The 15,608-nt window shown below is 44.3% G+C and overlaps 1 protein-coding gene across 1 annotated transcript in view; it reads left to right on the forward strand.

Moving 5' to 3' along the window:
- LOC124721372 (serine/threonine-protein kinase WNK2-like) overlaps window positions 1-15,608 on the forward strand; it is a 126,449-nt gene that overhangs the window by 102,123 nt on the left and 8,718 nt on the right. The window contains exons 3-4 of the mRNA XM_047246305.1: window positions 3,546-3,779; window positions 4,850-4,953. Of these exons, the coding sequence (XP_047102261.1) occupies window positions 3,546-3,779; window positions 4,850-4,953 (338 nt within the window). The remainder of the gene's footprint in view (window positions 1-3,545; window positions 3,780-4,849; window positions 4,954-15,608) is intronic.

Below are 15,608 nucleotides of genomic sequence, written 5' to 3' on the forward strand. Positions count from 1 at the left end.
TGCAGCACCTCCGGGCTCTGTCTTACTGCCATCTTTGAGAACCCTGACAGTGACCTACGAGAACCCTAAAAACAGTTACAGGTCCTGCTCCCGCATTGCCTTCAGGGACTTCTCACCAACCCCTACCACCAGGGTTCGTCCTTCTGGAGCAACCTTCTGGTTAATCACTCTCCAGTTTTCTGTCGGGACTTTTAGGTTCTGGGCCCCTATTTTCCAGAACAGAGTCTTGGGAGAGACTTCCTTAAGGATCTTGGGTACCCTTAATGATATCTTTGTGGTCTTAAGAAGCTCTGCTGCGGTCTTAACTAGCAGCTTCGCATCTTCCCACAGTGATATGATGGGCACCTTGTCCTTGAGCCATACAGACAAAAATGAGTGCACCACGATCTAGATAGACCTTCCTGATGTTGGGGCCTGGGCCAGCGTCCCCCCCCCCCCCCAATCTTTTCAAAGAGAGCCATCTGTACTAGTTCCTCCTGCTGCGAGGTTATGGCCACCAGTGGGTAACCTTCCTGGATAACTGCCATCCTAAAAGCCGAGACTGCAGTACTATAGTTCTGTTTCCCTATTTCTTGCCTCGGTTTTTTCTGGACTCGCTTATCCAGGGAGGAGGGAGTCTTTGATTCCTCCCTTATCCACTTACTACCTGCCTTTGACGTTGTGGGGGTCTGCGTGTACCCTTCAACCTGAGAAAGTTTTTTCCTGATCTTGGGTTCTAGTCCCTTTACTTCCCTCCACTTTTGTTTAGGAGGCCATTCTTTTCCTTCCTTTTCCCTCTGTTCCCTGGGTAGCTTCCTCGTTTGGGCCCCAGACAAGCCTTTGATCTTAATCTGGTCTTGCTTCTCGGTTACAGTTCCCACTTCAGGCTCAGGTCTAGACCCTGATTCAGTAGTGGAAATACCTTCCATCGGTTCAGTCCCCAATGTCTGGGTATCTGAGGTCTCAATTTGCCCATCGGTTTCTTTTTCTTTTTCTGTAGTCGTGTCCATGTTGGCCCCACGAGATTTGTGGATCTAGGAGGTCCACACCACGAATACCCCACACGGTGTAAGGCTAATTACTCACGGAGGTCGCCCGGTATCCCTGAGGCTCTGTTTGCGACACATCTTCCCATGTGCCTCGCACCCGTCAGCACGGATCGCATCACACCTTGGGTTGGGTCAGGGAATAAGGTAGGACTAGGAGTAGATAGGGAAGATGGGACGTTGTGGGACACTCTTAGTCTGATCCATCGGCTGAGGCCTTTCCGGCAGTAGGTCCTCTACCTTCGGCATAGCCCTCAGCTTCCAGCGGATACCAAGCCTCTCCACCCACACGGACAGTGCTTCGTCAAGGTGGTGTCCCCCAGAGAGGTTAATCAGTGGCTTGTTTTCTTTTGTTTCAATCTGTTTCTTTCTTGAACTCCATATTTGGTCAACCATGCTTCTTCTATTCCGTGGATTCTGGTGTCGATGTACTAGTTACTGCTGTATTCTAATTGGCAGATGTTTTATAAAAATGATAAAGATTTAATAACAAGTTAAAATAAAGAATCTGGTGTATATACACTATGTAAAGTATCCGGACACCTGTCTGAAAATGACTTACAAGTTCGTGGCGCCCTCCATCGCTAATGCTGGAATTCGATATGATGTTGGCCCACCCTTAGCCTTGATGATAGCTTCCATTCTCGCAGGCATACGTTCAATCAGGTGCTGGAACGTTTCTTAGGGAATGGCAGCCTATTCTTCACGGAGTGCAGCACTGAGGACAGGCATCGATGTCGGTCGGTGAGGCCTGGCACGAAGTCGGCATTACAAAACATCCCAAAGGTGTTCTGTGGGATCCAGGTCAGAACTCTGTGCAAGCCAGTCCATTACAGGGATGTTATTGTTGTGTAACCACTCCGTCACAGGCCGTGCATTATGAACAGGTCGATAGATGCAATCGCCATCTCCGAATTGCTCTTCAACAGTGGGAAGCAAGAAGGGGCTTAAAACGTTAATGTAGGCCTGTGCTGTGATACTGCCACGTAAAACAACAAGGGTTGCGAGCCCCCCTCTATGGTTTGAGGCGCCATGTCACGGATTGCCCCCCCCCCCCCCCCCCCGGAGGTTCGAGTCCTCCCTCTGGCATGGGTGTATGGGTGTGTGTGTTGTTCTTAGCATAAGTTAGTTTAAGTATTGTGTAAATTTAGGGACCGATGACCTCAGTAGTTTGGTTCCTTAGGAATGCACACACATTTGAACACTTTGAAAAACACGACCACACCATAACACCATCGCCTCCGAATTTTGCTGATGGCACAACACAGCTTGGCAGATAACGTTCATCGGGCATTCGCCATACCTTGCCATCGAATCGCCACATTGTGTACCGTGATTCGTCACTCCACACAACGTTTTTACACTGTTCAATCGTAAAATTTTTACGCTCCCTACAGGAAGCGAGACGTCGTTTGGCATTTACGGAGGTGATGTGTGGCTTATGAGACCCCGCTCGACCTTGAAATCCAAGTTTTATCACCTCCCGCCTCACTGTCACAGTACTTCCATTGGATCCTGATGCAGTTTGGAATTCCTGTGTGATGGTATGGATAGATATCTGCCATTACAACCCTCTTCAATTGACGACAGTCTCTTCAACTGTCGGCCTGTATGCTATTGTGTCCCTTCACGTTTCCACTTCACTATCATATCGGAAACAGTGGACCTAGGGATGTTTAGGAGTGTGGAAATCGCGCTTATAGACGTATGAACAAGTGAACCCAATCACGTGACCACGGTCGAAGTCTGTGAGTTTCACGGAGCGCCCCATTCTGCTCTCTTACGATGTATAATGACTACTGAGGTCGCTGATATGGAGTACCTGGCAGTAGGTGGCAGCACAATGCACCTAATATGAAAAACGTATGTTTTTTGGGGTGCCCGGATACTTTTGATCACATAGTGTATATTGAAATGATAAAAAACGCAACAGTGTTCATAGCAGTCGACATATCCTATCAAAACAACTGCCCAGTGTGCCTCGGCGTCGTGTATTTCTAACGCCACAAGTAGAGAGACAGAGAAGGTCAGAAATTTCTTTCACATTCTACTACAAAGCAATATAAGTTAAAAGCGTCACGAAGGAAATTCCTGAATAACGCCGAATACATATCTTTTTTTCTAATTTTAGTTTTACAAGGAAGATCTTTTTGCAGTCCCCTATTTGACATGGATTTCTAACACGCTGTAGTGCAAGTCAGTGGAAACATGATACACGCTAAATTTTTCTACATACCTACACTGATTCCCTCAATCAAACTGAACTCAGTAAAAAGTTACACACACTTCTAATACGGGTGGTATTTATGAGTCATTAAAAGTTACACACACTTCCAAAAAGGGTGATATTTATGAGTCATTACCTCTCGTTAACGCTGTGCCGAGAACAGTAACTTTGAGCTAATGTAGCGTCTCTAGTATCAAAGATACGCTACTTTCCTTTTGGAGTAACATGCACTAGAGCCTCCTCTACAAGATTCTATAATAGTCAACTTATTCAGTAACTATCACTTTTTTCAGATCCAGACCACTGTGCATTGGCGGCATCGGCACCATTGGCGGCAGCAGCAGCTGAACAGCCCAAGACATCAGCTGAACCACCACTACCGCCAATATCAACACAGCCGCCAGCGCCACCAGCAGCTCTGCCAGACACAGCACCATTAGCACCACTGTCGCCAGCATCTGCACCATTGGCTGCAGTACCAAACGAACAGCTCATCGTCACCGCAGTGCCGTCATTGCCGTTTCCAGGTAACATTCGAATAGATACTTACCTCTTATCTTCCACTTTCCAACAAACCCCATCCCATATCCCTAGTAAGCCTCCGAAATGTAACAGCGCACACGCCCATTTTTCAAAACGGCCAAAAATCTCAAACGATAAGTGGTTACAGATTACATGGTCACAACACCCACCCAGAATACTCCCTCCCAACCATCCATTAATAATCCAGCTACCGATATTTTTAACCACATCTCTCAAACACATAAAGCTTTGTTATCAATATCAGAAGCCAAATTCCTAAACCCAAAGACTCTCCTCCAAGAAATCTATAATTAAATACTCTATTTCAAAAGAATTCCCAGGAGAAACTCAGTTATCATAAAATTCACTGATTCCAATCCCATCAACAATCTACGCCAGTAAGTCTTCTATTTGTACCCATGCCACCTTCACCCTGCTGTCCCCTTGCAGGTCAAAACCACATTTGCCTCATTGCCCACCGATCCTCATTGATGTTGTCAGTTAGGCAGACCCCGAAATCACCGTATAAAGGTTGTGTGGACATTAAATTCCAATCCCTACCTTGAAATTTAAACATTTTGCACTCATAAGAACCACAGCCATGCTTATTTAGCCCTTTCACCGAATCAACAGACACCACTGGCCACTTAATCCATAACGGAACCTTCCAATGCCTCAAACGGTATGCAACTGAACTGGGATTCACCAGTCCTAATCCATCCGATGCCCTCATTGCCTACTGTATAGTGATCACTTCACCAGTAAATGTAAGAACCCTCTGTCCTTCCCACCTGTCCACACTGACAACTTCACAAAGACTGTTCTAATCTGAAATCTCTTCCCACCTGTAAAACATGCAACGAATCCTATCCCTTTTGTTCCAATATGTGTACAACCAAAGCACCTATCAAAAATCGCAAACCAACTTCACAGATCTTATCTTTTAATAGTCCAATCCATACTAGTAGCTCCAAGTCAGATGTGCGTTAGTTTATAGATTACAGCTTATGTAAAGAACGGACTGAACTTGCAGAATGTTTCTTTATTGGAACATTGTCTCTGTTTCTCCTTTCAGGTGAAAATGCAGGCAGTGCTGATGTGTTAGCGCAGGGATCTGACGAAGACCTGATTGTGGAATATAACGATTCCATACCATTGTTCGAGAGCGATACACATGATGTAAGTAACAGCACTGTAGATGACACAACGTTGATACACTCACAAACGCCGTCTTGGTTGCGGTATCGATTGTTACGCGGGTTTTGGAATTATTTTGGAACTATGTCGGTATTCTTTAAGCAGTTATCCACAGTTTCCGAGGTAATGCTTCATCTACTCTTTACCAAACTATATCCATCACATTGCATCAACAACGAAAGAGAAGTTCTTCAGGTATTTCGATCACGCAGTTTACAGACTGCAGTACTAAATGTTTTCAGTGGCCGTCTCTCCGTGCGAGAACAGAATGTGGCTGAGTTAAGGATGTCATTTTATCGGACCTAGTGATTGTCAAGCAGCAAATTATAGCTTTTATATAATTGTGTTACTGTTCTTTTTTCCCAACAGCTGGTTTCTCACTATAAATACTTCTCCCTTCGACCCCCTCCACCACATTTAGCTTCCATGCTATGTTTTTCATTCTTGAGATTAAATTTCAAAGATCTTGGTTCATGTTCACCACCGTCTACAAATCAGTCGGTTATTCGTGTATATCATGAAATGTAGAATGATGTCACGTATGTTTTCGTACTAAATTACCTTTCATACTCGTCATATCTGCGGTTATCGTCGCGGATAATGGTTTTCATTTGCGGCAACACCTTTCGTAAAGAGTGAAAATTGTATATCTCACTTATAGTCTTTACCTACTACAGTTCTTGTTTGACATGCCTCGGGTTCCGTTGCATCGTCCGGTAAAATGCCTAAATTTTTATAACGATGTAGGGATTGGAGGCTGGGTAGTGAAGTTGAAATAGATAGTTCCTGCGAATTACTATTGGGTAGAGGTTATACTCAACAGTCATACCAAAATAATAATTGGCTCCTTCTACCGACCCCCGACTCAGATGATGTAATAGCTGAACGCTTCAAAGAACGCTTCAAAGAAAACTTGAATCTCATTACAAATAAGTACCTCAGTCATACAGTTATAGTTGGTGGAGATTCAATCTACCCTCGATTTGTTGGCGAAAATACACCTTCAAATCCGGTAGAAGACAGAAGACGTCTTCCGAAATTGTACTAAATGCTTTCTCTGAGAATTACTTTAAGCAATTAGTTCCTGAACCCACACGAATTGTAAATGGTTGCGAAAACACGTTTGACCTCTTAGCCACCAATAATCCTGATCTAATAAAGAGCGTCATGACGTATACAGGGATTAGTGAACACAAGGTCATTGTAGCGAGGCACAAAACCATATGAACCAAAACCACTAAAAAAAACGCAAAATATATATATTTAAAACAGCAGATAAAAATTCGCTTGATGCCTTCCTAAGAGTCCATTCCTTCCAAGCTAATTATGTAAGTGTAGACCAGATATGGCTCAAATTCAAAGATACAGTATTGACAGTAGTAGATAGATTCATATCGCTTAAGTTAATAAGAGACGGGGCTGATCCATCATGCTACCCAAAACACGTCAGAACACTGTTGCAGAAGCAACGAAAAAAGCATGCAAAATTCAGAAGAACGCAAAATCCCGAAGACTGGCTAAGTTTCACGGAAGCTCGAAATTTAGTGCGGACGTCAATGCGAAATGCTTTTAATAGTTTCCACAATGAAATATTGTCTCAAAATATGGTAGGAAACCCAAAGAGATTCCGGTCGTATGAAAAGTACACCAGAGGCATAAAACAGTCAATAGCGTCACTGCGCGATAGCAATGGAAGTGTTACCGATGATGGTGTCACTAAAGTGGAGTTACTAAATATAGTTTTCCGTAATTCCTTCACGAAAGAAAACGAAGTAAATATTCCAGAATTCGTAACCAGACCAGCTGTTAGCATGAGTGACATAAAAGCAGATATCTTAGGTGTTGTGAAACAACTCAAATCACTTAAGAAAGGCAAGTCTTCCGGTCCAGATGGTATACCAATCAGATTCCTCTCAGAGTATGCAGACACATTAGCACCTTTCTTAACAATCACATACAACAGCTCAATTGACGAAAGGTTTGTTCCTAAAGACTGGAAAGTAGCACAGGTCACACCAATATTCAAGAAAGGAAATAGGAGTAACCCATTAAATTACAGACTCATATCACTGATCTCAATTTTCAGTAGGATTTTGGAGTATATATTGTAGTCGAACATTATGGATCACCTTGAAGAAAATGACTTACTGATACATAACCAACACGGATCCAGAAAATATCGTTCTTGTGCAACACAGCTAGCTCTTTATTCCCATGAAGTAATGAGTGCTGTCGACAAGGGATTTCAGATCTATTCCATATTCCTAGATTTCCAGAAGGCTTTTGATACAGTTCCTCACAAGCGACTATTAATCAAAATGCTTGCATATGCAGTATTGTCTCAGTTGTGTGACTGGATTCGTGATTTCCTCTCAGAGAGGTCACAGTTCTTAGTGACAGATGGTAAATCTTCGAGTAGAACAGAAGTGATATCTGGCGTTCCGCAAGGTAGTGTCATAGGCCCTCTGCTGTTCCTGATTTATATAAATGATCTAGATAATAATCTGAGCAGCCCCCTTAGATTGTTTGTAGATGACGCTGTAATTTACCGTCTAGTAGAATCATCAGACTATCAATTCCAATTACAAAGTGATCTAGAGAGAATTGCTGTATGGTGCGAAAAGTGGTTATTAGCACTAAACGAAGAAAAGTGCGAGGTCATCCACATGGGTACTGAAAGAAATCCGATAAATTTTGGGTATACGATAAATCGCACAAATCTAAGGGCTGTCAATTCGACTAAATACCTAGGAGTTACAATTACGAGCAACTTAAATTGGAAAGACCACATAGATAATATTGTGGGAAAGGCGAAACAAAGACTGCGCTTTGTTGGCAGAACACTTTAAAGATGCTACAAACCCACTAAAGAGACAGCTTACATTACACTTGTCCGTCCTCTGCTGTAATATTGCTGCGCGGTATGGGATCCTTACCAGGTAGGATTAACGGAGGACATCGAAAAAGTGCAAGGAATGGCTCGTTTCGTGTTATCGCGCAATAGGGGTGAGGGTGTCACTGCCATGATACGCGAGTTGGGGTGGCAATCACTGAAGCAAAGGCGGTTTTCTTTGCGGCGAGATCTATTTACGAAATTTCAGTCACCAACTTTCTCTTCCGAATGCGAAAATATTTTGTTGACACCCAACTACGTAGGGAGAAACGATCATCAGAATAAAATAGAAATCAGAGCTCGAACGAAAAGATTTAGGTGTTCCTTTTCCCCACGCGCCGTTCGATTCAATTCAATTGTGTGAAATCTTATGGGACTTAACTGCTACGGTCATCAGTCCCTAAGCTTACACACTACTTAACCTAAATTATACTAAGGACAAAACACACACTCATGCCCGAGGGAGGACTCGAACCTCCGCCGGGATCAGCCGCACAGTCCATGACTGCAGCGGCTTAGACCGCTCGGCTAATCCCACGCGGCGCGCCATTCGAGAGTGGAATGGTAGAGAAGTAGTATGAAAATGGTTCGATGAACCCTCTGCCAGGCACTTAAGTGTGAATTGCAGAGTAGCCATGTAAATGTAGATGTACGTTCTTTTCAATATCATCTAGTTCGAACAGTTTTTACGTTTGCGTAATGTGTGTATCTCCTATGTTGCACAATGTTCCAGATGTCAGCATTATTTGCTCCTTTTTGTTCATTCAGTATGTCCCGTGCTGTCCATTACTGCTGAGCTTTAGTTGTTACTGTTAGCATCCTATTGCTTAGTATACAGATTTTCTCACATTCTTTAAAAATGCACATATACTTCTAATACTCAACAATGTCTCGTTCCTACTAACGTCTAATCTTTTCTCGTAGTTTGTCTGCTGGGAATCGATTAATCAAATCACACATACTAGTGGAAAATGAAAACGAAGGCTTGTGACATCGTGGGCTCTTGTTCAAACTTTTTCAACTTGGGATACCAGCGTCACACGTTCGCCTCATCAGTGTCTACGTCGAGGGATGGACATTTGACGTGGGAGCTGCAAATATCTTGTCCACCGTTCGTCTAATTACTGCAGGCATGCCGCAGGGCTCTGCACTCGTACACCTCAGACACACCGAAGATCGATCTCGTACAGCTCATTCTTTACGTAGACGATACGATGCTCTACAGCAGAAGTCTGAACGCCCATGTACTGCGCCGTAGATTGCAACTCGCTGTCGACACACTTGCAGCACGGGGCGTCAATGCTGTCTCCAATTCAACGGCGCAAAAACGCCGTTCCTGTTGGTGGCCAGGCGCATCATCCCTGCACGCGTGTCACGGATTCTCGTCGGTGGAAGTGCCGTCCCATGGCGTCTTACGGCACAATATCTTGGCGTCACCATCGACCGCCGCCTTACGTGGCGCCCACACGTCCAGGTGGTGAAGAAAAAACCCAGGACCAGACTCACCAAACTCTACCCCTTACTGATTTCGAACTCGAGGATTCCCTCGCGGCTGGGCGTTACGCTGTACAAGGCTCTGCTCTGTCCTATCCTTGGGTACGCTTTCGTCATTAGGTATTCGCTGCCGACACACACATGAAGACGCTTCAGACCGTGCAGAGTCGTGCCATTCGGCTGGCTCTGCAACTGCCATATGATTTTCCTGTCACACCACTTTATGACATGGCAGAAGTTCCTCGGTTTCGAGACCGTTTGAAAGTGACCACCTGCACCTTCTAAGAACGTGTTGGTCAGTCCCGCAACAGCAAGGTACACAGACTGTGCCGCAAACTGCCGCGCAGCGTCACCACGCGACGGCCGCATCTGCTTACTGTTTAGGTAGCGCCGAAGAAACTGCGTAGAGGACAACGAGAATACAGTCCAGAACGAAGACGCCCAACACACCACAAGCGTGGAAAGGAAAGCAAGAATTTGCTGCGAGCTGCAACATACGTCGGAGGGACAAGTGGTTTATCAGTTAAGTCCTCGAACTGGGCCAGTTGGATGCCCCTGCTGCTATATCAGTTCCGGCCAAGGGATCTCTCGTCTGCACTAATAATGGCAAACGGATCCCAACACACCGGTAGAAATATCAAAATACTGCTATAAACACACACCTACATTACGATGAACTTCTCCCCTGTACTTGTTCGATATCGACGATAGGGTACGGTATTCATCATGTGATCCCAGCCGCCAGGTCGTAAACTAGAGAGAACCACAAGTCTGCCTAAGACTACGCCATACCGTTTCCTAGGCATGGTAGAGAAATGGACACTACTTAAACAATACAGGATGTTCATTTTCACAGAAGACATTGAAATATCTCGAAAAATACGCATCAGATCCAGAAACGTTATAATTCCAATCTGCTTGTGTTGGAAGGGGACGTCCAACAATACCAAATTCGATCCCACCCCACCCCGTGCCTGCTTGGCGGGGGCAATTTTGAAATCTTCAGTGGTAACCCCAGCTTTTTATTGCAGATTACGATTCTTCGGCAAAGTCTACATACCTTTTGCCCGAAGTATTTTCTTCGTTTCGCAACAGATGACGCTGTGATCGGAGGAGTAGAAATGGATACACAATCGTAATTTACGACATACTCTGCAATGGCCCTTGAATATCCCATGGCCCGTGGGACACCACCTCCATTCTGCGGGGTTAGGACAGGCCAGTATTTCATAACTTCTAATCGGAAATCAAAATCGCAACGCTGTATTCCATTTCGGACAGGGGACTACTCGAAGCGCCACCGTGGCCGTGTAGCGAACTACGATGTATAATAACAGTCAGTACACTGTGACCGTTGCTCACCTATAAAGCACACGTAGTACAGATGGCGGCTCTAAACATTCAATACTTGAGCATTGTTTATTGTCTGCTCACCTACCTACAATTCGGATAACAGACGTGCAAGTGGATGATGAATATTGCAACCTCACAAGGTAAGACTGATATGATCCTTATTTACGAAGAACATAGGAGAAATGTTGAGGCTGCTGTTGCCTTGCATGAGAAGCGTTTTCCAGAGAAAGCTCGCTGTCATTCGTTCTTTTACAAGGCTGTGGACGCCTTTATGTCTGATTGCAATGCACAGACCGGAAAAAGGAAACGAAGCCACGTGTTACAGGAGGTGCTAATGAAATAGCTACACTAGCGGTAGTGCACCACAACCCATGGATAATAGCCCGCCAATTACACCACGATTCCTGTATGTCCGTAGGTAGTATTGTCACAATACTGCATCGTCATAAGTAATATCCATACTACGTGTCATTGCATCGAGAACTTCATGGCGCCGATTTCCATAACTGTGTAGTGTTATGTGAATAGGCGCGTCAGCAAACGACTCCCACGTTCCTTGCCGAGGTATTATTTTTCGATGAGTGTAAATTCACAAACCCTTGGTAGCGTTAACCGGCATTACATTACTGGAGTGTAGACGATCCCCATTGGTTACGGCAAGCTGACCATCAACAACCTTGATCGGTTAACATTTAGTGTGTGTGGTCTTTAAAAATAAAATAATGAAATGAGGTGTGATGTCCCTCAACTACATACCCACAGACTCAGAGATGAAATATTAAAAGTTTTGGCTGGTTTCGTTGTCTAGGAGCTGGGATACGTAGTTGCTTCATTACAAGCCAAATACTGCTGAGTCTACAGTAAACAAGATGAATACACACATGAATCGAATGGTCGAAGGTTCCTATCACTCGGCAATTGCGAATTATGAACGTAATATAGACATTTATAAATGAAAGACTGCAATTAAATAAATCCTGCAGGTACTATTTTAACGACTTTAAATGAGGAGTGCGATAGCAGAAGTACCTTTAAGACTGCCCTTTTTTACACGTATTGGTGTCGATGGTCCAGCAACTAAATAAAATATAAGTTGAATAACAGGGAAACAATAGATTCCTACTTCACGTAATTAGTTATGAACAACAACATAGCTCTCCCGCGACCACGCGCAAACTGCTCCACTCTCCAAGTCTTCCCCGCGACCGTGCGACCGTCGCGCCGTACTGCCAAGGACTCTCCCATGTCCTCTCCCGTACCGTCCCCCACTTCCATACAGTCTCTCCACTTTTTGGAACGATCACTGTGATTGCCTAGAGCGCTCCCGCCCTGTCTCCAAGCCAATGCAGACCCACAAACGTAATGAAACACATTCGAAATACTGGATTTACATTTAAATAACTTGAAATTAAATAAATATTCCTACGGCTGGACTATAAACACGCTCTAACACACATTATTAAATACATAAACAAATTAAATAAACATATATCAAAGGAATAGAGCAGAAGTATGCCAGTAGCCTAATGTCTCTGTCCTTCCTAAAACACAATAAACAGTTGACCAATTTCTTCATGAATAGTATATATCGGATATAAACAAAGACATAGATGACTAAATATATTTATAAGCATGCTGCTACCATTTTTTCGTGTAACTGTGGAGTACTTATGTCCTGACGCGATCGATAGTAATTGGCCACTTTGACCTCCTATAACTCGTGTACTATTCAAGTTACATGCCTGTAATTTATACCAATTTAGGTTTACACTAATAGCCTTCTAAAGACACGCCGATCGACAAAATCGGACGAACCATTTAGATTTTGGAAATTTGTTGCTTGGTGTTACTTGTATAATTTATTGTCAGATACTAAACTTTAAACTAATAAAGATATAGAAAATCTGATTACACCATCAGAATATTCGTGCAAATAATGGTAATGTACATGTTTCTTTTTGAGGTATCATGATTCCTCTGGCTGCTATTAATTTCTATATGAACTGTGAAATGTCTGCCATTAATGTTTCACAAAGTACGCCATGTCTGGCACTCTCGGCATGTCTCCTTCATCGACACAGCGTCACCATAGAATTCCCAGCCACACATTCCTTGGACCGCGTGATCTGGTCGTTGTGCGGCATCACGCGGCTGCTAACGAGCCACTGTTTGCCGAGCGGCACGAGTGGTGCCCACGAACTCTGAACTTAGAATATTTTCAGGGCGCCACAACTAGCCCGTTACCTTACATGTGGCATCGAGGGGAACAAACGCATTGGTCCGTCCATATTTTATCGACGGCACGTTGAATCGACGCCAATATCAAACGTTTTTGGGATAGGAAGTACTGTTACTGGGCATTAGACAACGTATGTGATTTCAGCATTACAGTTGCCTCGCGCATTACGCAATTGACGCACAGGAGTTATTAGGCCATGTTTACACTGGTCAGTGGTACGGCAGAGATGGCTCGAGATATTTAAAAGATAAAGTATACTAGCAAGTGCCAACCGGTCGTGAAGACATGGTCGACCACATCAGAAACATCTGTGCTGACATTCTCACAGATATGGTACTGTTGTCGTATGTCATTTGAAAAGCGGATAGCTAAGTGTATTGAACACATACTCTAATTGGAAAAGTAGAGTAGAGTTCGCCTCGAACCACGGCCACAGTGGCAAGTCGAGTAGTCCCCCGTTCGATATATCGGAGGAACACAACTTTGCGTATGGGGTTACAATTAGCAGTTATGAAAGACTGGCCCGTCCTACCCTCGCAGCATGGAAGTGGGGTCATACGTGCCACTGGATGTTCAAGAGCCATTGGGTAGCATGTCATGAATTACGATTGTGTACTCATTTCTATTCCTCCAATTACAGCGCCATCTATGGCGAAACAAAGAAAATATTTCGGACAAAAAGTATTTAGAGTTTGTTGTAGAATCGTAATCTGCAATAAAAAACATGGGTTCCCACTAAGGATTTCAAAGTTGCCCTCGCCACCCGCGCACTGTGTAGGGTGGGATGTCGACTCTGGTATCGTTGGGTGTCCTCCTCAGAGACAGACAAATTAGAATTCTAACCTTCTTTGATGCGATGTGTAGTTTCAGTGATATTTCAATGCCTTCAGTTGAAATGAACGCCTCCGATGCGAGCGACAATTACGGTGGCGCAAATGGCACTCCCTCCCCTTTCTCTCTAGACCAATCAGAAACAAGCTTGCCATCCTCCACTCTCCTCTCCCAACAATCATGCTCTTGAAACTTGCATGGATGACTCCAGTTACCTCCAGGTAACATCCCCAGGTTGAATGAAGCCTAATTACAATGTCTGAGCAAAATAAATCGTGCAATGTTATTGCTAAATGCGAGATTGCTATAAGTCTTGTATAGTAATTACAGGACAGTCAAGGTGTGATCATTGGTTCAAAATGGTTCAAATGGCTCTGAGCACTATGGGACTCAACAGATGAGGTCATAAGTCCCCTAGAACTTAGAACTACATAAACCTAACTAACCTAAGGACATCACACACATCCATGCCCGAGGCAGGATTCGAACTTGCGACCGTAGCAGCCGCGCGGTTCCGGACTGAAGCGCCTAGAACCGCTCGGCCACCATGGCCGGCGATCATTGGTATTAATGTAATTTCGACTGACCCATAGCCAAAGACACACGTTTGACAACTAGCACACTGCAATGTTCAAAAAATGGTTGCTGCGTAAACTTAACTGTGAGTAACAGTAAGTATGCTTCAAATGTGGGCAGAACTAATATATGACAAGCAATAGTTCTGTGCGACGTCACTATAAGACTCGTAAATGAACTGACGAAAAGAAAGCTCAACGCCGGCTACTGTGGTCGAGTGGCTCTAGGCGCTTCAGTCTGGCGCCGCGCGACTGCTACGGTCGCAGGTTCGAATCCTGCCTTGGGCATGTATGTGTGTGATGTCCTTAGGTTCATTACGTTTAAGTAGTTCTAAGTCCAGGGGACTGATGACCTCAGATGTCAAGTCCCACAGTGCTTACAGCCATTTTACAAAAAGCCCAACACCAAAATATAATTAATATATACCAACGAATTTTTGGAAATACATTAGTCTCGGTGGCATATTTAAGTGATTAACATTGCAGGATTACACATTACTGTAAACGCGAGATACAACACAGAAAATGTGAAATGCTGATACATCAATAAATGGTATAACCGCCAGAATGTTGAATGCAAGCATGCAAACGTGCGTGCATTGTGTTCTACAGATGCAGCATGTCTGTTTGTGGGATGGGGTTCCCTGTATGTGGCACTCGGTCGGTCAACACAGGGGCGGTTAAAGCTGTTTGGGGATGACACTGGAGCTGTCGTCCGATGGTGTCCCATATGTGTTCGACTGATGACGTATCTGGTGATCGAGCAGCCACATTCTGTAGAGCACATTGGGTTACAACAGCGTTATGTGAGCGAGCGTTATACTGTTGGAAAACACCCCCTCGTGTGCTGTTCATGAATGGCAGCACAACAGGACGAATCACCAGACTGACGTACGTATTTACAGTCTGGGAGCCTGGGATAACCACGAGAGTGCTCCCTCTGTGATACCAAACAGCATCCCAGTCCATAACTCCAGGTGTGTCTAGCACACATACATGTTGGTTGCAGGCCCTCAACTGGCCTCCTTCAAACCAACACACGGCCATCACTGGCACCAAACCAGAACCAGCTTTCATCAGGAAATACAACAGTTCGGGCATAGGCGGTAAATATACAGGGTTGTTTCCTACTGGTGAGGGCCCCCATGAAAATCGAGTGAACCTAGGACAATGAAGCTTTTTGGAAACATTCTCAAGGGCTTGCGGAAGATAAATAAGGAATAAGCCATTGAACGAAACACATTTTAATTTC

The sequence above is a fragment of the Schistocerca piceifrons genome, chromosome X (assembly GCF_021461385.2).
Source record: "Schistocerca piceifrons isolate TAMUIC-IGC-003096 chromosome X, iqSchPice1.1, whole genome shotgun sequence".
Taxonomy (NCBI): domain Eukaryota; kingdom Metazoa; phylum Arthropoda; class Insecta; order Orthoptera; family Acrididae; genus Schistocerca; species Schistocerca piceifrons.